The 26472-nt window shown below is 31.5% G+C and overlaps 1 protein-coding gene across 5 annotated transcripts in view; it reads right to left on the reverse strand.

The window, feature by feature from the left end:
• Window positions 1–12125: 12125 nt before the first annotated feature.
• Window positions 12126–26472, reverse strand: part of LOC132736034 (unconventional myosin-VIIa-like) — a 43095-nt gene continuing 28748 nt past the window's right edge. For 2 of the 5 annotated variants that reach the window (XM_060723076.1, XM_060723077.1), the window contains exons 17-31: window positions 26216–26310; window positions 25834–25895; window positions 25059–25211; window positions 22413–22518; window positions 21202–21316; window positions 20870–20884; window positions 19196–19213; window positions 17757–17855; window positions 16922–17031; window positions 15763–15881; window positions 15489–15555; window positions 14884–15000; window positions 14421–14504; window positions 13514–13633; window positions 12126–13020 (exon numbers count right to left, since the gene is read on the reverse strand). In XM_060723076.1, coding sequence (XP_060579059.1) covers window positions 12910–13020; window positions 13514–13633; window positions 14421–14504; window positions 14884–15000; window positions 15489–15555; window positions 15763–15881; window positions 16922–17031; window positions 17757–17855; window positions 19196–19213; window positions 20870–20884; window positions 21202–21316; window positions 22413–22518; window positions 25059–25211; window positions 25834–25895; window positions 26216–26310 — 1391 coding nt within the window. In that variant the 3' untranslated portion in view covers window positions 12126–12909. The remainder of the gene's footprint in view (window positions 13021–13513; window positions 13634–14420; window positions 14505–14883; window positions 15001–15488; window positions 15556–15762; window positions 15882–16921; window positions 17032–17756; window positions 17856–19195; window positions 19214–20869; window positions 20885–21201; window positions 21317–22412; window positions 22519–25058; window positions 25212–25833; window positions 25896–26215; window positions 26311–26472) is intronic. The other 3 variants (XM_060723079.1, XM_060723080.1, XM_060723081.1) reach the window with 3 other exon arrangements.

Consider the following 26472-nt stretch of genomic DNA (forward strand, 5'->3'; position numbering starts at 1 on the left):
AATTGTTTATTATATAGAGGCATCCAGCTAAAATCATAGCAATATGAATGATCTCTAAAAACATTATATAAACCATCAAATATATCATAAGGTAGGAAAATTCCAGCTTATGTATTAAAGGAGTGTTATAATTGGTATTTTGCTGTTTTTGCAAATATTAAATGATGCATTAAATTAATATTACAAAATAAACAAACCTTTTCACTAACGTCGTAATTAATATTTTTTTGCAAACATTTAAGCATGTCGTACTAATTTATTGTTGTTTTTTCTAGGGGTGATGTGGAGAGGTTTTAATGTGTCTGGGGAACAAAACAATAAAACTATTATGTAAATTCCTTGAATATTTTATTGTTCGGAAATATCAACATCAAAATAATTTTCCCGAGATAATCATGCCTTCAAATGCCAAAACTTTTGGAATAATTGCATTCATAGAATATTAATAGTTTTCCCACAATTATATGTACAAAGCCTATGAGATTTGCATTCGATCCATTGCATGCTGGGAAAATTGTCGCCTGCTAAAATGTCGTGAACGTCACTTTTGAATTTCATATTATTTATATAGTTGTTCGTAAAAGATCACCATTTCCTGCTGACAATCGTTTTTATATCAACTCTCTAATTCCGTTGCGGATAAACTAAATCAAGAGTACTACTAGGCGGAACATTATATGCCCGAAAGTGTTTTTTAGTAGGATGAAGCATTTGTAAGAGTATAACCTCTTTCAAAAAGCAATGCTCCTTTATAGCTGAAGAACCTTCATATGTATGCAGTTGCTGTTTCCAAAGCACCACCATCAAGTGGTTATCTTGTAAGTAAAAATGCTACGACGGATGGACGGAAAGACGCCAGGGGTATAACATAATATAAGCAAAATTTTAAGGGCATATAAGTAATGTATTCAATATAAGTGATCCTCCGTTGTAAAACTGTTAACAATATTAAGGTCGTTTGCTATTTACCTTTGACCTTGTGACCCCAATATACATGTAGATATGGATATTTTATTTAATAAAGGCAATCATCAAGTATGAAGTTTGAACACTATAAGCCAAATGGAACTTATGTTATGCTCCATAAACCACAATTTTCAGTGTTAAGGCCATTGTGATCCTGACCTTTGATCTTATGACCCTAAAATCAATAGGGGTCATGTATTGGATATGGCTGTTTATACCATGAAATTTTACAGCTATAGGTTGATTAATACTTAAGTTATTGAGCGAAAACCGTTTTCAGTTGACACTGACCTTTGACCTTGTGACCAAAAAATTAATAGGGGTCTTCTATTCAATATTGACAATAATCCTATGAAGTTCGAACACTGTGGGCTAAATGGAACTTAAGTTATGCTCAAGAAACCACAATATTCAGTGTAAAGATCATTGTGACCCTGACCTTTGACCTTATGACCCATTATATCAATAGGAGTTTTGTATTGGACATGACTGTGCATCCTATAAAATTTAACAGCTGTAGATTGATTAATACTTAAGTTATTGAGAGGAAACTGTTTTCAGTTTTAAGGTAATAGTGACCTTGACCTTTGACATTGTGACACCAAAGTTATTTAAATTAAATTATGCTCCAGAAACCAAATTGAAAATTCTTTCGGGCATATAAAAAGCCTAGGAACTTCAAACTTGGTATGGTGATTGGTCATGACCAGCAGATGACCCCTATTGATCTTGGGGTCAAGGGGTCAAAGGTCAAGGTCACATTGACCGTGTAAGTAAAAATGGTTTCCGATCAATTACTTAAGAACACTTAGGCTTAGGAACTTCAAACTTGGTATGGTGATTGGTCATAAACAGCAGATGACCTCTAATGACTTTGGGGTCAAGTGGTCAAAGGTCGAGGTCACATTGACCTTGTAGGTTAAAACGGTTTCCGATCAATAACTAAAGAACGCTTAGGCCAAAGAACTTCAAACTTGGTATGGTGATTGGTCATGACCAGCAAATGACCCTTATTGATTTTGGGGTCAAGAGGTCAAAGGTCAAGGTCACATTGACCTTGTAGGTAAAAACGGTTTCCAATCATTAGTTAAAGAACGCTTAGGCCTAGGAACTTCAAACTTGGTATGGTGATTGGTCATTGGAGCATATAGTCCCTATGTCTGTCAGTCCGTCCGTACGTCATGAAATTGTGTCCGGTCCATAACTTTGTTTTTTGAAGTCGGATTTTATAACTATTTCACAGAAATGATCACCATATTTAGGCGACGTGTCGCGCGCAACATTTTGGTCGCTACCTTGAAGGTCAAGGTCACAGCATGACCTTGTAGAAAAATCATGTCCGGCCCATAAATTCGTTATTTGAAGTCGGATTTAAAACTATTTCACAGAAATTATTACCATATTGAGATTACGTGGCGCGCACAACAATTGGGTCGATACCTTGAAGGTCAAGGTCATAGTATGACCTTGCATCAAAATCGTGTCGGGCTCATTACTTCGTTTCTTTAAAGTCGGATTTACCAACATTTCACAGAGATAATAACCATATTGAATCGACGTGTCGCGTGCAAATTTGGGTCGCTGCCTTGAAGGTCAAGGTCACAGCATGACCTTGCAGCAAATTCATGTCCGGCCCATTACTTCGTTATTTGAAGTTATATTTTACAATTATTTCACAGAAATGATCACCATATGGAGACAATGTGTCGTGCACAACATTTGGGTTGTTTTTACACTTTGAACTTTGTCTTTGACATAACTCTGACACTACAAGAGGTATGCCTTCCTGTGTCCAAAACCTATCCGAGGAGCATCACCCGGTTCAACCGGCTCTTGTTTTTAATATTTGATAAGCAGAATATGACTTAAAACAAATGTCTTGCAATTAATTATTACGCAGCCGCTTTTCGAATCTTCAGAATACATCCATTTTTGAAACTAAAAAATATCTCTCTGTTATTGTACGTGTATAAGCAGAGACATAAATGCATAATCTACATCTAGTATTAGCAAGTTAGTTCGATTCTGCAACAAAATTCATTATCTAGAATCAAACGCAAATGGTAACCATGTTCAGATATCCAGTCATATGGTCTACACTTAACAAAAGTTCTAACCGATCACTTTTTAAATTTTGATTATTTTTTAACTCGTCAATAGATCCTTATTAGATTTTGCAGATGTAATTTTTGTGTCATTTTCTACCGATTTGTGGAATGAAAAATAATTTAATACGGTTCAATGCACTCACACGGGAGGCAGGGGGCGGTTTACACATTTGGGCACAAAATGTTCGTGCAGAGCGTGGTGAGTATTAAATTTTACATTGCATAAATCCTTGTTAACTTCATAAGTGAAAAAACATAAAACATGGCACGAATGTTGAAATAAGATCGTGCCGTAGCAGGAATGTTGAATGCTGGAGTCTGGTGAGTGGTTGTTCATAAAATATTTATTTTTAAATATCGATAAAGTATTATTTAAATAGAAAAAAATCATAATTTTTTTTTATTCTCAATGTGTTTATTCTCTTCGAAATGAAATAAAGGTCGGATCTATTGGTATAATTCTTTGTCATATATAAGCGAAAACTCAGGGTGATCGGTTAGAACTTTTGTTCAGTGTAGTACTGAAACAAATATTTAACCTTATTATGGTAAACATTTTTATTCATTTGACCAACTTTTTATGTAATATCTCCATCAATTTATGCAATATCATATTCAATTACACAAAATCTTTCAATTTCAATCTGCCAATCTTACAAGAGTAAGGATTCAGATCTATATATCCCCCTATTAATTTACTTAATCGTATCGGCAATGTCCACCATATCCCCAATGACGTCATCCAAGGGCGACAACTTGAATCCGGTCTTAAATAAATGGGTCTATTAATATTCATAATTGAATCAATTTCAAAATTGACATTTATAGCACAAATAAGTGTGTGGTCTTACATTTAGCAATATATCGGGTATTTTTTACCCTGTGCGAGGCAGTTTTCGCCTGCGTGACTTCAAAATTTTCAAATAATTAAAGTAGAACATTGAGAAAAGAGACGTATGCTATTATCATTTGTGTGGCCAAAAATTATTACATAAAACACGAATTTATGATTTATGATGATAAACACGCACGTCTGGTCATGCAAGAGTGTGTTATAGTTTTATTTAAGTGTAACTTAGACCGTCCGAACTCATGCAAGGACTTGTCCGCAACAGAATCAGACATATGGTGTTGTAACAGTGGTTATTAGTACTATAAAATTCACACATATTATATACAGAAAAAAAACCAACAAATTGCCGATTTAAAATAACGACCAGGCCATGCGGGCCTCTCGAGATATTTTCCTTGGGTTAGATAGAGGTTTGTACTTTATAGTGTTGCAACGGAAAAGATCCCCGCTAATGCAACAGAATCAGACAAATCTTGTTATAAAGAAAGTTCCAGAAAAAATGGTTTATTTTACAAAATTCTATACATAACATAGATAAGACGAACGGAGTGTCGTTTCAGAAAACAGCCATACTATGAGAGCCTCTCGATGCCATTACCCTTGAGTTAGAGCTTTGTGCCTTATTTTGCTGTTAGTTAAGAAGAGTTAATCCGCAACAGAATCAGACAAATTAAGTTATAACGGTTGGCTCTAGATATATATTTATTTCAATAAACATTAAACATGTTAAAACAGAAAGAAAACAAATGCCGTTTCATAAAACACTATGCATTGTGCGCCCTAGTGACCATATCTCTTGGACTAGAGCTTTGTGCCATATTTTGCTGTATATAATGTCTTAACTTAGGTAAGGCTAATCCGCAACCGAATTAAAAAATGTGTTTATAACGGATGGCTGCATTAAAACAAGGAATTTCATAAACTTTATATACTGATAAACAAATCACAGATCCGAAAAACGTCATTTCCACGAGGTCATTTTCCTTGGGTCAGAACTTTTAGTCTTATGTTGCTATAAAGAAAAACCTTTAAACTATTCACAAAGGAATCAGGCAGATTGTGTTTTAACGTTGGGCAAAAAGGAATGCTTTTTAAAATGAAATTAATACACTGTATTTACAGATAAACAAATCGCCGATCAAAATAAAACGTTGATGTTTTGTCTTATTAAGCTGTTATACCTTGACATGCCAACCACTAGAGATCATTTGCCTTTGATTAGAGCTCTGTACCATAAATTGATGTAAAGAACAACCTGCAGACTAATGCTATTTTGTCACGAAAACTATACAACTTTCTATACCAAAACACACGTGCCTCTTGCGGTCATTTTCCTAACGTTAGAGCTTTCTGCTAATACAAAGATTTTCCAAACAAAAATCAATGGCTATAGAATAATGGTGAGCTTAGAAAATTCATAACCTTTATATACCGAAAGGAAAAACGCCGATCCAAAAGCCTACATGCCATGCAGGCCTCTCGAGTCTATTGTCATTGGGTTATAGCTTTGTTGCTCTGCGCCCGGAAGCTGCTTTTTGTGTTAACATTTTTTGTCCATGCACCCGATTTTTATCAATAAATCACTTCGAGTTACAGCTTAAAATAAATTCGGAATTAAGAATTCCTTCCGATTTCCTTTAAAAGAAAGTCATATACTGGTTTCCTCTTCGGTGATGCGCTTGAATGAGAATTTGATCATATTTCATGCCTCCACCGCTCGGAAGGCAGTATAAAAGACAAAGTAAAAAATAAACTCAAATTCGGTAATTTATGTCTTACATTTGTATCTAAGTCTAAGTCTAACACTGTGACTTACTGCACACACGAGCTAATTACATTCTTTATTTGAATATAAGAAATTCGTATGCGAACATAGTGTTAACGTGGGGGGAGGTTCCTTTTAAAGTAATATTTTCTGAAAACTGTTTGATTGCGTTTACAACAATACTGATATAAAGTTTAATGAAGGTATAGACTGCTTGGTTTCTAGCCCGACGGCAAAATATTTCTTTAATTTTATAAAATGCAGCTTTAACTTCAAAGATTTTTGTACTGTGAGATACATACCTGGCTTGTCAAATGTTGAACTGGTTATTTTCTTCTAAGTAACCATAGGTTTGAGCTTGCAGAATCAAATTATCGTCAAAGTATAGGGCAAATACCGACCAGTTGAAAGAAGCAGTATCCATAAAGACCATTGCATGGACCGATATTGAGCGGCAGTAAGCACTTAGTGGCTATCTTCTATTCACGTATCAATGAATGCTTATTCAAAGTTTCCAGATTTGAATCCTTTGTAAGAGAGCACTGTAACACCGCACTTTGGGGTCAAACGCACTTTGGGGTCCGACCCCAAAGTGCGTTAAACTTCGCACCGCACTTTGGGGTCCAACGCACTTTGGGGTCAAAATCGAGAAATTGACCCCAAAGTGCGTTAATATGCTACATATCAACGCACTTTGGGTTCAAGAGGTCTAAAGGTGTCATCTGAGTTCTGCTTAAATACTGAGTACTGACTTATTTTCGATCTGCGACATTGAACTATTTGAGGTGGAGTTCAAGATGGCGGTCAATACTTTATGATGCTTAAGAGATAAAAGTTTCATTAATTTTACCACTTGAAATATCTAAAAATTGTGTTCATATAACAAAATTACGGTGGCATAAAAGTGACATTTGCATTTTGCTTATTTAAGTTTTGCATACATATTTCATTTTAGTTTTGCATACATATTTTTTTTCAGTTTTGTATACATATTGTTTTTTTAGTTTTGCATACATATTTTATTTTAGTTTTTCGCACATATTTTATTTTTGTTTTTCGTACATATTTTAGCCAATCAAAACAGCCTTCACATCTCATAACAGCCCATAGTTGAGTGTACAACTAGCACAGTGGTTTTGGACACATTTCGGACCATTTTTGGAATCGGCCCTCTCGTTTTCGGCAGGGCAAAGATGGTTTCGGCCAACCCTTTTCGGCCCATTTTTTTAAATTATATGTATCTTATATATAATTATTGTTTTTTTTTATTATTATATATACTATAATTGGGATTGGTGATCAGTTATTATTCCATGAATACGCACCACTTAACCCCACCCATTCGGGGGTGGGGGTGGGGTGGGCATTGACTTTAAACCAAGCTGACCACTGGTAAAATCTTCGCCCTGCGGGGAATACTCAGATAATAACATTCCTGCCTTATGCCCCGGGACAGCGCAAACATTTAAACACGATTCTCTCCACCGGGGGCAAGGAAGGTGGTGAAAAATGACTGGTGTATTACAAAGATCTAAATAGGTCCTTATATTCCACTGATTTAGAAAAAATGCTTTAAACTTTGAAGGATTTTTATTTAATTTGGGTCAATTCTTTAGCACATCCAGATAATGTGCAGAGCTTATATGCCAGGTGTCGGGGTCCCACCTCAAATCAAAGGATTAAGACTTGGGTTTCATTCTCCTAAACCCCATGAAGGATTTTAAGGCACCTTTAAATGTTAACCACATCGAGGCCATATGCAGAATATATTTATACTAAAAGTGTTGTTTTTTTTTTTGATACCTCCAAAAATGAAAATGTTGGTGCATTTGCAAATGGGGTACTGTAATTACCAGATGGCGAAGTGTTTGAAAATGGTGTTTCACAAATGGCGTAATTATCCAAACCTCTACTTTACACATGGCGTCATGTACAAATATGTACGAAAAAAAAACAAAAATAAAATATCTACAAAAAACTAAAATAAAATATGTAAAAAAACCTAAAATGGAATATGTATGCAAACTAAAAAAGAATACGTATGCAAAACTAAAAAAGTATGTATTCAAAACTAAAAAAAATATGTACGACATACAAAAAATATGTACGAAAATAAGTATCCAAAAAATGCAAATGTCACTTTTATGCCACCGTCCAAAAAAATCAGAAATTGTGTATCCCAAAAATTAAAAGATGCTGCGAAAAATATCCCGTTATGTCAGTCATTTATTTGATAATTTTTGGTGCCATATTGAGCTCCATTTTAAATTTGTTTGGAATGAAATAAAATGCAGTTAATATTGTTTTTCCAAAGAACTATAAGTATACTCTATTACAATGTCCTGGTAAAACATCAAGTTTTTCAATCGGACTATAAATAGTGATTTTTACAAATACATTATTAAGCTTATCAACAAATTTAAGGGTTTTTGTAAGCTCCGTATATAACCACCGTTCGCCAGAGGTTTTTTTTTATAGGAAATCTTACATACTTCTTTAGAAAGAGCAAACATGAATTTTATTATGTTGAAATAATGGGTATCAGAGAAATGTAAGATGCTTGTTACCTGAATAAAGTAGCTAGCAATAAATTTGAAATTATTGGTCATAAAAGTAGTCAAAACAATGTAGTATTTGTCTTTAACTGTTTAACTGTACTCATTTTTGCTAAAAAGCAACAGATGAAAAAGATGGTTCAGGTAATTGGCCAATGTGTATTTTTTGGATAATATAGAAGAACATCAAAATAAAAAAGCTTTTAAGAAAAACAAAAAAAAGCATAATGGGCCTTTAAAATGTTATTTTTAACCCTCGGGGGGATCGATACCCCACAATCCCCTCTATACCCCAGCTGAGAATTTTACGTTATTCTGAAGTTACACTCTTAATGTGCGACTACTTATTAGTACTGCCTGTACGGACTACTACTGAAAGCCGAATCTATTTAGCTAAATAAATGGTTCTTTCAACATATTATCAGACACATATTTGTAATTGAAATGTCTTACTAAGATTACACAGAATTTGTACCTTTGTCTATGCAAAGACTATCATATTTCTATAAAATGTGTAAATAAAATACGGGAAAATAAAGCATTTAGCTAAAAACAATGGAGTTAATGCAAGGTGTACATTCTTTTAAGATAAATGGAAAATTTGAGAAAAAAATATTTTAAGCTTAATAATTGATACAAATTCTTTATTTGGTGATTTAGTTGGTGAAAGACTATTTAAATCCCTATTGATTCTACTATAATTAAGGGCACATGTTTTGCGTCTATTTAATATCCTGATTTTTTATTTACCATTGGCTTTGACTACAATATATTATTTAAAACATAATGAACATTCATTCTCTATGACCCCAAAGTGCGGTCATTTGCCTGATGTTAAAAAATGTATATGTACCTGTTTAACGCACTCTGGGGTCGAAATTGGACCCAAAAGTGCGTAACGCACTATGGGGTCGGACCCCAAAGTACGTTTGACCCCAAAGTGCGGTGTTACAGAGCACTATGGGTTGATTTACTTTAAAGCCCTATATGCTTCAGAAATGCTTTCATTTTTATTTCTCGAAAGCTCTTTAATATTGCTGTTATTTTATTTTATCAAAAACATTTCTCATTGAACCATCTTTTTCATATGTTGCTTTTTGGCATTAAGTAAAGTTATAGTGAATGTGTATTTAACATGGAAAGCAAAATACTACTTTGTTTACATTTTGCTACATTGATGGCAAATTATTTAACTGATTAAACAGTATAAAACTCATGTTTGCCCTTTCATAAGAAATAAAAATTAATTTCTTTAGGCATAATGGGCCTTTACTAAAGCAATTAATATTCACGAGATACGTAGAAAATTTCGCCGTAGAACAAAACAAATAATCACCAGGTTTTGTGCAATGTCAGGCTATGAACAGTGCTAACGTGTAAATCATTCACTATTGAAGGATCTTTCACTTTATCTTCAAAATCTTGCATTATTTATTCACTCTAGATCAAAATATCCATGTAGATATCCGACTAAATAAACGAGATATAATGTTTTTTTTAAAGCTTGACATTGACAACACTCAAATGGTTTCAAAACAATTTGATAATGTATCATTAGAATATTTAATGAGGTTATTTTAAGGAGGGAAACAAACTATAGCACTTTTTGATTAAAATCTTATTGCAGAAATTATTTGCAAAAGGTTTCAAACATTATCATGCTCAGAAGCACAATGTTTAACCGATGGAAACTTTTTATGTCTTAATACAAGACATTATCACTGGAAAAACTCAATAAAATTTGTAAAATTCCATGACCGAGGATTGATCAAAAGTTATCAGCCCGATGTATTTCCGGTAGTCAGAGAACCCATCTAATGGTCCTACTTTTCAATATAATCGCCCTCTACATCAATGCACTTTGCCCACATGTGCTCCAAATTGTTTAACCCTTCAAAATAAAACTCTCTATTTTGGTCCTCGAAGAACTCATTTTCGGAAACAGGTAGAAGTCAGAGGGGGCTAAGTCCGGAGAATATTGGGGATAGGGAAGAATTTCAAAGCCGCAATCAGTTGCAACAGCCATCGCAACTTGGGATGTGTGAGCTGGCGCATTGTCGTGCAGGAGCAGAACGCCTTTAGTCAGTTTGCCCCTCCATTTACGCGCGATTTCTTGACGCAGACGTATCAATTCGTCTGAATAGTATGTATCGTTTTTGGTACGACCTTGCTCAAGATAGTCAATCAAGATTATCCCCAGAATATCCCAAAAATTGAAGCCATCATCTTCCCTGATGATTGCACCCTCTTGAATTTCTTTGGAGGTGATGAGCCAGGGTGCTTTCACTGCATGCTCTGCTTTTTGGATTTTGGATCGAAGTGATGGACCCATGTTTCATCCTGAGTTACGACCCGGTAGATAAAACCAGGTACATTCTCTTAGCGGGACAAAAGATTTCTTGAAATGCCCAGTCTGGTCCATTTCTAGTCGTCAGTCAACTGTCTGGGGACCCACCTAGCGTCTACATCACTACATATCGTGTGTAAATGTCAGTGTAGTGGCTAGAAGTATATCGGGCCGAGAACTTTTGATCATACCTCGTAATTGAAATTAAAATGAATAGCTGAGACTTTTATATATTAATTTTGGTTACCTTGCCACCCTTTTAACAAACTACAAACAAAGATATAAATGGATTCTTTATTACAATTGTGTAAATAATTGATATCATTTAGTTATATATATGTAATATCTAAAGAAAACAACACAGGGACACACAATAAATACTTCTTAACAACAGATACACGCAGCAATTATTATATTTTCTATAAAAATAGATAAAAAATCTTCCAAAATAATAAACAATCGTATATACTCCTGTACTTGCTAACACATTAACACATAACATAAAAGCACATCTCTTTACAATTAAAAACATAAACGTGAAATTTAAGTTTGGAAACTGAAAAGAAAATATATTAAATGTTCAGCATCATTCGATGATTTCATTTAAAAGAATAATATAAATGATATAATTTGATCGATTTGGCAGCCATAAATATATGTATATATTTCGCTATATCAAAAGAGATTCAATATACATGTATGTCAAACATAAACAAACATAAAGTAAACATAAAAATCTAGCTTATAAGGATATTGCATGAAGTTAATATTTTGATTAAACCTTGAGATTCTACTTTGAAGATCTCTGGAAGCAGACGGCAAATGGACCCAATCATTCATAACACGTAGCGAATAAAAAAAACACCCAGCCTTGTAGTATCAAACATTAAACAAAATACATATAACAAAAAATATTAACACTGCACTAATATACAATTATTGACTAGTGAGCCATTGAATATGATGTGATATTCACCGGCATATGACATATTGACCGAGGCGATAGCCGAGGTCAATATGACTTTCTGCCGGTGAATATCACATCATATTCAATGGTTCACTAGTCAATAAATGTTTTATTATATGAATAGGCTAAGAAATTAAAAAAATCACAAAAGTGCAACCTTATAATTTTACATATACAAATGTTGCCTCGTTGAAGCGCGAGAAGAAAGACGCACGTGTTAAGCGTGCAACGACTACGCGAACGCTGCGCATACAAAAATAATTCAAGTTTATATTCATTATTGCGGTGTAACCCTTAAGTATAATAGTAAAGTTTTGATATTTTAATCGAGAAATATGCCATAAAGAAAAAAAAGGCAACAATTATTTTTATATAACACGCGTAATTAACAGTCTACGGTGTATGATCATTGAATATGAGTCTCAATCTATTTTTAGACTGGGAAAATCCAATTCACCCAGTGAATATGATACTACACCCGGTGACTATGATTTTAAAATTTGTTCTGTTGACTACTATTTGAACCAATGAGATTTCAGCTATATTTAGATCATATAATAAATTGAAATATTCAAATATGTGTACGACTGAATCTTGATTTTCGAAAATATATACCTTTGTTATATTCACCAGCTGAAAAGTCCATACTTGTATAATTTATTTCTACAAAAAAAATATGATCTGAATCTGTTTATTTCAGCTTTTAAAAATATTTTACATTGATATAAAATAGTTTTTCCATTAAAATATTTGTTAACTATGTTTATTTCAAATCTAAAAGACACAAACAGTACTCTCCCTTTGTCATTTTCATAGTTATTCATATATTTAAGCATTTTTGAGGTTTGTATTTCTTTGGAATGTTTGACAATATGGGTTAAATGACACATAATGGATTTTCTTACAAAAATGAATAACAAAAAGCAGTAAGTTAACATTAAATAGGTTAATCCTAACCGTATTCAAAATAATAACAACGATATGTCTATTAATTAATATAGAGCATATACATCTATTTAGATGTTCATTTTTTAGTAATGATTATTTATAGCGAAGTCAAAACTATTAATTTTTCTTTGTATGCATGCAATATCAATAAACAAAGTAGATATTTCATTCGACATTGGCCCATACTCCTCATCAACTGTCATTACATTAACTGTTAGTTGCTATATATGACACGCATGAAATTTAAAATCTATTATACTATCTCTCTTCATTCTTTCATTTAACCATACACTGTCAATTTTATCTAACCACAATTCCCTTTCTTTAATGCAGCAAGGCAGTTGCAACAGCACCCTCGTCATAAATGCATGGCATTTCAACACTCGGAAACATCGGTACCTCATGCAAATGACTCTCCGACAACTATTCCTGCATACGAAGGCTTCTTCTTTATTTGCGAGTTCATAATGTATCCAACATACGTCATAATCAGGTCGTCCATATTGTGACCCTGTGATAAAGAGTTTAAATTTCCGATATGATTATTAACAATACTATTTTAAATGTCAATGGATTGATATACAAGAAGTTTTGCTCTTTGACACGATAAATATTGAATAGTAGAAAGGAGTACTTAAAGTGACAGAGTATACCAAAGGTATGCTGATATGTAAAAATGAGAGAAAAGGTTAATAGGACAAAGGTCACGTTCATAGAACTCAGCCCCATACACATTCCGGTCAAACCCGCTTGACAACAAGAAGGCACTGAAACTGGAGACGACACAAGAACGGTGAAAGAAGAAGAGGGGCATGTATTAAGTGAAATGATAAGATCTTAAAGTTCTATTATCAAGCTAATACTGACATACAAATAGATAAGAATCAATGATAATTTGTTTACTACTTTTATAAGTGTACAATAGTGAATTATTCTTATAAACGGTTTTAGAATATTCTTTTTGGTGTTCGTGATAAACAAAGATACTGTTTAACATAGCCTACCACGGAAGTTTCCATATACAACTTTGAAAGGCTGGAACCTTCACCTATCACCAACGTGAATGAGTACTCATCAAAAGCCCAGTTGGGAACTTTGTCAAAACTAAACATGTCGATCACCTCCTGTTTAAACAAAACATGTCAAAATTTAATTTGCTCAAGAATATACATGTCGAGATTTGATATAACTAAGTGTGTCAAATTTTAATAACATGCAACGTGTTAAAATTTGCTACAACAAAACATATCAAAATGTATATGATCAAAATATATGCAAATTTGTATACAACACATGTGAAACTTTGCTTAGTCAAAATATGTCAAGATTGGATAATATTTTGAAAATATACGCGTAGATTGTACTATATGCCAGGCTTATTCATTGATAAACAAAACTTTTACACTCCCTATCGTTTAATGTATAACATAAATTCCATGCCACTCTGATCAACAATTTCATTTTGTATTTCTATATACTGAATATTCAGCCTTTTTATGTTTTGTTGAATACATTTAGCTGTGTTACTTTCTTGAATTTATTTGAAACAGGTAAACGAATAATTATGTGTTGTTCCTATCATATAACATTTTCCTTGTATTAAACCAAATATGAATAATCACATTTATACAAAATATTTAAGGGCGTACATTTTAACTTCATCCCCTGCTGGAACCAAATTTGAGTAGCCTTTGCCACACGTATAGCTAGCTATTCCAGCCTACTCGTGCGTACAGGCTCTTCTATGTTGGCTGACTGACTTTTAGTTTTCATCGAATAGGGGCCGGGCAAATCTTTTCAAGAAATATTTTTTTCAACTAAATTAGTAAACAGGCCAATCAATATTTTCAACCATCCATTTTTATCATATATTGAGTAATCATAATATTGAACAGTAAGTAAAATGTTTACCTTAGTACCACCATCTATCAATCCTACTCCGTTGTGACTAACGGCAACAAGAAGATTTTTTGGCATTGATTTGGTACTTCTTTGCTGAAATAATAATAATGATTATGATAATAGTAATAACAAAAAACGATTGTCTTTGTACAGAATAAGCAAATATCTCATTTGTCGGATATATTTATTTTTTGAGAATACCAAAGTTCTGATAAATGTTAAAGTATAACAGCATGCTTATTCCATAAGATATCAAAATTCTGCGTATTCTGTTCAGGCCTTTGTCTTCCTAGTGTGTCAAATTTAAACTCTGAAATAAAACCAACCCTTGATTTATTGACCGAACTTTCAATTAATTTTAATTCCCCTATAAAGAACAAACAAATCTATTTACATTAAGTGTTATTGCCCTATGCAATTATATTATTAATCAATATTATTAATAGTATTTTTAAAGCAATCTAGTATGTACCTTCACTTCGAAGAAAACAGATCCATACGTTGGCCACTTCATCAGCCCTTTCAAGAAAGCCACTTTTCCATCTTCCTTCGTCGGAAATTTCAACTTGGATATACTGGCACGCAGCTCCTGTTTATGAAAAATGCTCCCCTATCATAATGTGTTTTCATATAAGATTCATTTCGTTTATTTATAATTCTAAAGCGAGAGTCACCAAAGTGCTTTTAAAAATGCATGCCACACACACAAAAAATATTACAAACAAAGTGTATATCCATTGAGTAAATGAATTTTTGTTAAAGATATGTACACTGTTTATTAAAATATGGATAAACAAATAACCCACGGAGAATGACGTTCATGAAAAGATCCGCCAATTTTATTGCGAATTTCTTTGTTTCTATCATACAGCTTCAATAAATGATAAGTATCAACAGAATATTTTCAATATCTATAGCCGCTAGAAATTGATACATACAAATGAAAACTGTTTGTAGAGCTATAAAATACAATCCAAATGAATTGTCTTAAGAATATTATGGAAATCTCACACTTTGAAAAACAAAATTGTAATACATTTTAGTTGATATAATAAATTACTTTGCTTTTCTGCTTACCTCTTTCCACTTATCTGAAGTCTTCTCCTTGAAAACAGTCTTTGGTATTAACTGCGACAGAAGGTTCCTTAAAGAAAAATAAAGAAAATATATTTTTGAGCTTTGTATGTGAACATCTTTTTCACTGATTAAAAGAACTCTTTCATTGTATTGAACCGCTTCATTATTGAAAAATATCATAGGCGCTAAATAAAACATTTACAATGTCAATGGTCTATCAATGTATACAACAACAATTATACTTGTTTAACAATAGATGTTTTGTGAAACTCACCCTAGGTTTTCGAGGGGATCTTTCTCGTCGCCAAATCTTGCTCTAAATAGTAATGATGACAATGTAACAGCCTCCTCGGCAGTACATTTATGATAGCCTCGTAAGTAATTCGGCATCTCCTAATATATTGAAAAATGAATTAATAATTAATACCAGAATAAGCCTTACTGGTTCGTTTTTCATATCGCCCTAGTTAAAAAAAGGCAGCATGGTACATGTTGAAGTATATATTGGTAGAAGTATATATTCTATACTAGTAAAGGTTAATTGAATGAAATTGTGAACTCATGTAAAGTAAACAATTGAAAGATAATATATAATTATGGGGTCGGGAGGTCTTTTATCACGACTTAAGCCGGATAGTCGGCACATGACATGAGATTATCAGTGTTATCTTATATTCAACCAAAAATAAAAATTACACCAACACTAAATTCAGTCGTTATAAATGTTATGTATGCAACATATTACATGTACGAGTATATAGTTTATCTTTGACAAGTTGTTATTTCCAATATTATCACTGTTCTATTTTTAGAACATAAACTACATGTATGTACTAGAAGTTTCTTAACTGTTGTAGAAAATTCTAGATTATGATTTGTGCATTATATTTAGATAGAAATTTCCAGATTATTCTTTACTAATTATGATTACTGTAGGCTGATCTGGAATGTTCTTCGCTTTTATATAAGGGGACATTTTTCATTTCCTTTATCTTTTAAGTCATCAGTTACCTTTTAAGTCATCATTACATTTGGAGTATCATTCATTCTGATATAAAGTAATTTATTGGAGCTTGGATTTTAAAATAGATTAAAATATTCTTGTGGATTTTATTGTGGGAATTTATTCTAAAGTGTTCTTGGATTTAACTTGGATTTAACTGTGCTGTTCAAAAAGGGGTCATTCTAGGATCAGACTAGACATTTACAAATTAGACATTTAGAAATTTAAATTTTATTCGGACTTCAGGTACTTGTAAACATAAACTATTTAATTTTTCTTAATAATTTTTCTGTAATAAATTTGTTATTGTTACAAGTTTGTTGCTGGCTTCGCCTGGCTCGTTACACAAAAGAAATAAGATTATAATGAAGTACATATAATCCGTAATTATATTTCAGCTAATACGTATTTATATTTAATAAATGTTTACTTGTGGAAAATGGAATTTGATGTCGGCAAGCTTATCTTGGCCTGGGTTTGAATTCATCCAGATTTTCTTCATGAATATCAACATTGGTGGAGGTGATGGTGGAACAGGTGCTGTAAAGTAAAGTGGTCGAATAATTCAATATATTATGTGATATATAAAACTGTTTATATAAACATAAAAATATAATCATTTCTGCACGTACAAAACTTTATAAAAACATAGAGAATCATAAAAGGGAAACATTTACAGATAAAGACAAAAAAGTATTCAATTTATTTAAAAAAAAAAAAGATCTTTCAGGCAATCTAAAATTAAGACATTATAAGTAGTTGACATAAAATTACACATATTCTAACAGCTTAAAATCTATTAGTATATCATTTCATTATTTTGAATTCACTATGGACCATTCAGTTTTCAAAACATTTCAAAACTCCATCTAAAAATATTTATAGCCCCATATTTATTGATAATACATACAGTGTCCCCTTTTTGCCAAAAAAGTGCTTATATTATAATATTAGGATTCAAAATTTTGGCTACGTGTCTGAACTCTCAAATGTCGAATATCATTATACATTCGTGTATAATGAATAACGGTAAATTGAATATCCAGTGTTGATCTTTAATATCTTAATAATTATATATACCGGTCATATTTCAAATATATCGTAATTATTAGTATGTGTTAATAGCTGAACAAAACGTATTTGGTGTTATTCAAATTAAAAGAAAAAAAAGTTGTATAAATCGACCAGTTTCAATAACAATCAGAATACTCTTTACGTACTCAGAGGCATAGATATTATTAAATTTTTATCCATTAATTACTTACCATCCTCGGCCGCCGAATGTTTTCTTGGCATTCTTGTATAGTATTTTTGAATGTGTGATAAATGGTCGAAGAAATAGTCCCAGTATGAAACATTTATTACTGAAAAAAGACAGAAAGCTATATTATTGTTTACTAATATATAAATCTTGTGACATGTGAGATTCAAGGTAGGATACCCAGTTTAGGATAATTATTCAAAGATTCAAAGTTTACTTAAGTCAACAGAAAGAATTATTTTTTTGCGCAGTAATATATTTGAGTAAAGTGTACTGCACTACAGTATAAATGACGAAATCTGTTAACATGTTTGGTAATTATATAAAAAATAAAGGTACATAAAATAGATTTGATTAAAATAAAGATAAATTACATAAAACATAGTTTGTAAACTTTACTTGTTTTAAACCAGTACTACTTCATTCAAACATTTTAATCAAATCTAAAGTCTTTTACAAAATATAGCTACTGATATTACTAAATATTTGCATATAATTTTATATTTTCATTGTTCTTGTTTATTTTGTTTCAAATTACTCATACAAATGCATTGAAAATTAGTTTTATTGCTTTAAACAAGGATTGTCAGATTATAATGTTTTTAACTGTTGAGAGTAAGTTTCTTGTTGTATTGTTATGCAGTTAACATTGTACAATTCTTCTTTTTAAGTTTGAAGGAAGCATTAATACGTATTTTGAAAATGGCATTGTTAAAACGCACTGTAAAATAAAAGAACTGCAGAGGTACTTCATCACCTTGTACTATCCCGCATGCAATATATAAAGTATATAGTAATATCGAGATTCAAGTTTAAGTTGTAAACTGTAGATCAGACATATTTGTTATCAGTTATTTATTACATGCAAAATACATTTAGAATTCATGCAAACGAAGCAATTATTTTGTATAATTCTATAAGCGTATCATGCTTTTATTATTATGTTATAAATAATGTTATAAAACACATTTTCTGCTTCGAATTTGAATTTGGACAAATACCCATGCCATGTTTACATAAAAATGTCATTTGTTTATGAGATAATGAAAATCACACTATGTTCTAAACAAAACTTTCAAGTAAATATAATACTTGAGGTTACATAGAGAGCCATTCACTACAAGTATACTTTAATACTTCGTCAATAATAAATTTATCAATATAGTTCCCTCAGCAAGATCTAATATTTCCATATAGTAAAAGAAACGACCATATTCAGCTCAGTTATTAACATGCAATTGTTAAAACACTTTTGATTCCATATCTTATCTTAACTGATTAATACAGCCGACACAAAAGTATTGGTTAGTTAGAGGATAACAATCAAGATTTCTGAATCCCTTCCTAAATGAAATAGAGATAAACAATATTAAAAGCTTCATACTGCATATAAATAAAACCAAAACAAAGTCTCTTTGTGATTAGTAAAGTTTTAAGTCTTACCCGAGTCGGCAGAGAACTCTTTGAAACATAAATCATTTTAAATTAAATCCCTATTTAATTCCTATGTTCCATTTCATATTGCAAAAATGATTCTACATGTACCGGCACGTTGGCACAATGGTATCTTTTTGTGATAAGGATGGAGAAATAATAGAAGAACTAACTTTACACACTAACCTCTTTCTAGAGCAAATTTTATAAAACATCATATTCCGTACTGGAACCAGACAAACTTTTATTAAATTGCACTTATTTTTATCTTGAAAACGCTATAAGTAATAATTTGCACCTATTTATAAGGCTTATATAGTTCTCAACATATATTTCTACAATGTAACATATGACACAAACGTACACGGAGAACGAAGAAAAATGCATAAAAAATCACAGAGTTTGAAAGCAATTATTAAAAAGGTACGGTACACATATCGGAAAATGATAACAAAAATGATGGTTAAAACATGTAAAACAGCTTTAACAATTACAAACATGACTTTCTGTTATCAGGATGTATTAAATAATAAAAAAAATACCTGCAGGTGATATATTATACTTTTGTATCGTGCAAATGACATAAGAGTAATTTCATAATGATATTTGTATCCTCCAACATGTAAAGCAATCATAGCATAAATAAAAAAAACGTTAAGCGATCTGGCAAAATGTTCCTATGATCATACTGAATATTCCTTACTTATTTCTGTTGGGATTAAAGTGACTAGCCACACTGACACTTTAAAGTGGATAGGTCTATTATGGGCATACTCGCCAAAAACTGATTTAAAAAAACAATAGAAATGTATTATTTGGATGGAATACTTTTAAAAAACGAAATGTTGAAAGTGTTTTAAAGTGATTTAGTATGACCATTATAAACGCTGAATAGAACATTTTGTTCTTAACCACTTTTTTATCTGCTATATACATGTATTGATATGTCATTATCAGATCATGGATCTAAAGTTTTCTTGCATACCATAATACTAAAATTAGGCACAAATCTGCAGGTGTGCTTTTTTAAACAAATGTGCATTTTCAATTTTTAAATTTAAGTTCTGACTAGTAATTTACACAATTATTGCCTTTGGTTTGATTTTTTTGTATCTATCAACAACATCCATATATAACATATGGTATTATGGTATTACCAACCCTCCATTATAGACCAATTCAGATTAAAGGTACTATGGCGACTTTTCAACTTTTCAAGTGTATGACCTCAGGTATCCCTCCGTACATTACTTAATGCACGGATGGGCAGCATTTGAGAAGAAACACCATTATGTTAGCTAGCAGGATAGCGTCGTCAATCACTGACGGGATTCGAAATGGCAAGTCTCTCGAAGTCAACGACCCTAAACATATGATACTATATGATCCGAGTAAGCCAAATGAACAACACTTGTTTGTAATTTAAAAGAATAGCAGATGAAGAGACATGAATTAGAGGATGGAAAAGCAAAATCAATGCAGGCAATATACATAGTGAATTTATGCAGGCAGCAAACTAGCACAACGTTGATTCCCCCCACAAATAGCATACAGATTATATTGTTTTATTCATAACATAATAAAAATATTAGACTGGTAGCAGCACTAAAGACTAAACATATAATGTACATAATATAAATGCATGTCAAAATTAATTACACAGATAAAAGTGTGATTACTTACGTATTGCTTTTTGGTCTGGAGCATTGAGTGTCATACATGATAATTGTTAGTGTTAATAAATAAATTTTACAATACATATTACTTTAGAAAAAAAACAACAATTTTATGAAAAATAAATTTGATTGATATTTCTAAATAATCACCAGTAATATCACATACACGTCAAAAATAAATACATATTCTACCGGTAATATATATATATACTTAGGATGTTTACTATCATCTACCCCGCTTCAAATAATGACAATTGGTATACAGTGTGCATTGTAAACTCCGTCAAAACAGTATATGATATTTGTTATCATTGTCTTAAACAAGTACATGATTCCTACCTTTGTCTTTCAGACCAAAGAATAAACCATATTCTTGACTATGTTTCAACATCAATCTTTTTACTATATTCTGGTGTATGTCACACATTCTTGTACTGGAGTCCACTTCTATCGTCTATAACAATAAGCAATGATAAGTGAGCTCTGTTGTGTGCAATTTTGAACAAGAAATATGAAATCAATTGTAAACTAATTGTGTTTATTCATCAATTCCTTCTGTTAAAAAAAAACTGGAAACTAAGTGATCCCTCGGAAGCATTAATCACAATGATCCCTCGGAAGCATTAATCACAACAAAATTACATTAATAACTGCAGACTGGGTTTGATTGAGTCTGTACATGAGAAATAATGAATAAGTGCAACATCCCTCAAGCCCCCATGCACCGACATGAGCGGTTCTCGATTTTCAACACTTAATTGTGCAAGGAGCAGAAAAATATAACAAGCAACTTTGTACACATTGCTAAGTACTAGCTGGTTCCGAAACGGATTCGAGAGATTCTAAAGCCTAGAAACAAATGATACCACAGCTTTAAAAGGATATACAGATGAAGGTTTATATAATATTTATCAACAGTAAAATTATGTTTCTTCCATAATAAAATGTTGGATTCTCGGCAAAGTTTCAACATGAAATATCTGTTATATATACACACACATGCATACTGTACTTAAACAGAATAAAATTATCCGGAAGAAAACATTATGCTGCTATTTCTAACAGGAAAATCATTTAGCCAGAAGTTCTACAAATTCGCTGTTAAGTCAAAATACCATATTTATTTCATATAAGCAGTTTGGAAGTATTCTGATTATAGAATTTAAACAATTATGTTTGTTCTATATCCATAGTTTACTTAATATTGCCCAGCTTGGTTAAAGTAAAAATGTTTTCATGTGGATTTAATTCAACGTGTTCAGAACCTTCTAAGTTTATACAGGATTTATCTAAGTTCGATTGTGTTGGAAGCTATAAGCTTAAAGACACACTCTCGAATCTGTTTCAGCACCAGCTAGTACTTAGTGATACATATAAAAATTTGCTCAAAGGAACAACGGCTTGCTCCTGACAGGGACTGATCCATGGTGGTTAGAAATCCTTAATGTTCAACAACAAATTTCAACTCTGTTTACAAATGAAAAACGACAAACTAACAAATTAAATTCCAAAAAATAAAGGCAGACAAAGGCAAATGAATTAAGCATTACCTGTGTTGTTTGGTCTGGGAATAGAATGGTATATTCAATTGCTGGATGTTTGTTGCTCAGGGCCTCGTATTCTAACTGATGAGGAGGAGAATAGCGACAGCCTTCACTGTAAATATGTACAATTTTCATCATTAAACATCTTACAATAACCATTATATACCATTTTTAATTGTTATATATATTACAATCCAGTCACTGTTAATTTCAAGTATTATATGGTAAGTAATAATTTAGTTTTAGAGAAGAAAAAAGAAGATAAAGACAATGTGATTCAAGATGAAATTCGCAGGAAAAAAGTAGATTTTAGTGACATTAATGTAAAAGGCATACTAAAAACAAAAAAAATAAAAACTGTAAACAATTTAAGAAGTGTCTTCAGTACAGTGTCAATATAGTTACATTATGACACATTTGCTGAGCTAAAACGCCAGGTCTTATACAAGCTAAATAATAATACAAAAATACAAATGGAAAAAGTAGTAATACTAACTAAGTTTAAAGCAAAAACCCACTAATGTCTTTCACAAGCAATAAGCATTTTAACATGAAATACATTTTAATTTGTTGTTTCAAATATCATCGTGATCATATTTAAACAACTTCTATGTCCCTCACATATCATAATCTGAAAACTATGTGACATTGCAAATCAAACATGGTGGAAAGCTGGAACCACTAATAAAATAGCGCGGGAACTGAATATGCATAGTTGCATCAAATCATTGCAAATTTGTTCCATTAGTTTAAACATAACACAATACATGATATACAGATTCAGCTATGTACGCTGTGGAAATGGATTAGAATGAAAGATATCAAATCTTATAAAGTTCTTCTTCAAATTCCAAATTGAATATAAGTTTACAACCAACAGATGGCATCGATTTTAAGGAAAATATGTGTATGGCTAAAAACGTGAACATTTGAAGACAAATTTCTTGAAGTTAAAGTTAAATAACACTGTTTATATTAAAATGGTTCTTTACAATAAGTTTATATTTATGTAAAAATGATAAAAAGGTGACTGAAAGAGCGTCAAGTTGAAGAAAGGTATATAGAATAAATTCGTTCAATTCATGATTCGTGTATTCAAGTGACTGTGCTACATGTATAAAAGCAATGAATAAGAAAACTGTTACAATCAAATAAAAACAGACTATACACAAATCATATGAAATTCATTTTGTTTAAATTATTACCACTTCTTGAAGACTACGCTTTAGTTCAGACAAAAAGCTAAACCCTAGAAATACAAAATTATGTACCTGTTTTGCAGATACTTGTATTGAATTAATGTCGGTGAAAAGGTTACTCTAAAATCATATTACTAAATATAGATAAAAAGCTATTATTCTTAAATGCATATACAGTTATACATATGTATATTCATTATAAATTTATTCTAAAAGCGGTAATCTATTGCTAGAAATATATGAATATGACTTTGACTGATTCATTACACGCCATATTTGCAATTGGTCATGGGTCTGAAATATAAACATTCTACAATAATAGTGGATCTTAACGTATACATATTCCTGTAAAATCCATTACATTATACATTGTATTATCAATCATGCAAAGTTAGATAATCGTAAAATAGTTAATTACTCTATAGTTAATCATAACATAAATCTTTTATCCGAATATATGTACCTTGAGCCTTTTTTATTGTTTACTTGAACACAATATAAACACATTAGATGTTTTTTTTTATCTATATCATAACATAAATTTACATATTTTTATTGTGTTTACTGATAATGATTATTAGATATTGTATTAATATACAACTTAGCAGAAGCTGTTTTGAGTTTTGATCATTAAAAAGCAAGAGATGTGCCCTAAGCAACTTACCTAAATTCATTTCTTTATGATAACATGCAAAAATATTACATATTATACTTAGCATTGTCTTATTTTACATTAGTAAGGCAGATAAATTTACATGAATATTTAGATCTTTCAACATCCAGAAGTATGTTGTAAGATTCATTGTTTGTTAGGTAATCAGTATACCAATAACAAACGATATGTTCCATAATAATATGAACATAAGCTTGAATAATCTACTAACCCTTTTTGTAAATCATGTAAGAAACAAGATGCTTCGTACACATATTTCGAATTACACAGTAATTATGGCTGTCCTTTACTACGACGTATTCAAAATAGGTTAGAATATATGACATTGTGCTAAATAAAAAATGGTTAAGCATTTCACAAATCAATAATGAATTTAACAGTAAATTAAAATTCTATATAATTTTAAACAGGATACTTATGCAGTCATATTAATATTTCTTAATTAAAGCAATTTACCTCGAGATTCATATAAATTTTCATGAAAATTTTGAAAATGCATAAAAAAAGTAAAATATAAACTATACACATTGAAAACTGCACTTACAACCAATGTAAATTACAAAAATGAGATCAAAATATGCAAAAATTGCCCTTACTGTGTAAGAAAGCAGTAGATATATGGTAAAAATACTGCAAATAACATGGAAATTAATACTTTTAACGTGAATCATTTTAAATTATTATTTTGGTAGCTCAGTTTATTTTTCTCGATATATTTTTAGTTTTATTGATATATTTTGGCTCATCTGGAGGCATATAGCTGTGTACTATTCTAATTACCGTTTTGTGGCATGAAGCTTGGCAAGGCAACGTTTAGCGAACACATTTTGGTTGGTTTTCAGAAATAATTCCAGCTCATCAAACAGGTCGTTATGTGGATATGTACAAGTTAACAACAACCACATCAACTGCCAACCCCTCTCCTCACTTAATCTGTATAATATATGAACATCAAACATGGCATTGTGTTTTTACATAAGTTTAAGTACTAGGTAATTACAACATATTGTTACAGGTAATAATTTATTGCAGATTAAAAATAACTGGCATGAAAAGTATTGCAATGTTCCATTCTTCTGGATCATAAACGCAACCAAACCAGTGGTCAATTTTGAATTCATTTCATAATGATCCCTGCAGGTCATACACATTAAAGCTAACGTATAATTGCGTTTGAAAAAGTAAGATATATACATGCATATTAAAATACATTTCATTTTAAACTCGATTAAATATATGTGCACAGAATGCAAGTATCAGGGATCCTCCACTTGGCCACTAGCTTATCTTTGCTTTCAATGATTTGTCCTGAAATTCCCATAGCGTCATGTGGACAAAACAAGGAAATCTACTGTTCCTAGCTTGATCTGACCGAATCTTGATAAAACCATGAAAACGCAAAACTTTTTATGCCCCTCTGGCACCGACCTAAGAAGTATTCAATCCTCAACACATATTCTAATATAATAAATGATCTCCACAGACCAAAGGAATATAACTACACAAAACAGAAGAGAGAAAAAAGAAGAAAGAACACGAAGAAAACAACCCTTACTTGTTTGGATTACTTGTGAGTTGTTTCATCACCTGACAGAACACCTCATCTCGTAGATATTTCTGTAAGTAAAACATAAGTATAATTTACACCTATCGTGTCATTTAGTTATTTCAACCTAGATATTTCTTTGATTTCAACTAGTAATTGATATGTGTACATACTATTCCTTGATGTTCAAAATGACAAAACAACTTTACTTCCTTATAAAAATATCTGAAATGCAGCAGCAAAATAAATTATATTTCAAAGATATATTTCCTAATAGTATCTATAAAATTACTTAAAACCTTGAATATATATCATAAAAGTAAAACTTGAACATCGGATCAACTGTTAATGATATGTTTTAGCTGCTATTTTAAAGGTAAACTGAACTTACGTTTCTCATTGCGATGTCAATGACATTGTCATTTAGTAATTCGTTTGCAGGGGTGTTCTCTTTATTTAGGGCGTCTCCCATATATGTTTGGATAGGTAACAAAAGTTAAGAATAACAAACTGATCTTATGAGAAATAGATACATTAAAATAAAAGTGTTTATACATATATTCATTATGTAAGCTACAGCATGAAATACCCAAATATAATGATGCAATTTATCGAGTTAGTGCCACATTAAACTGTAAGCTATAATAG

Source organism: Ruditapes philippinarum, unplaced genomic scaffold, assembly GCF_026571515.1.
Source record: "Ruditapes philippinarum isolate M1 unplaced genomic scaffold, ASM2657151v2 ctg2221_1_1_1_1, whole genome shotgun sequence".
NCBI classification, from domain to species: Eukaryota; Metazoa; Mollusca; class Bivalvia; order Venerida; family Veneridae; genus Ruditapes; species Ruditapes philippinarum.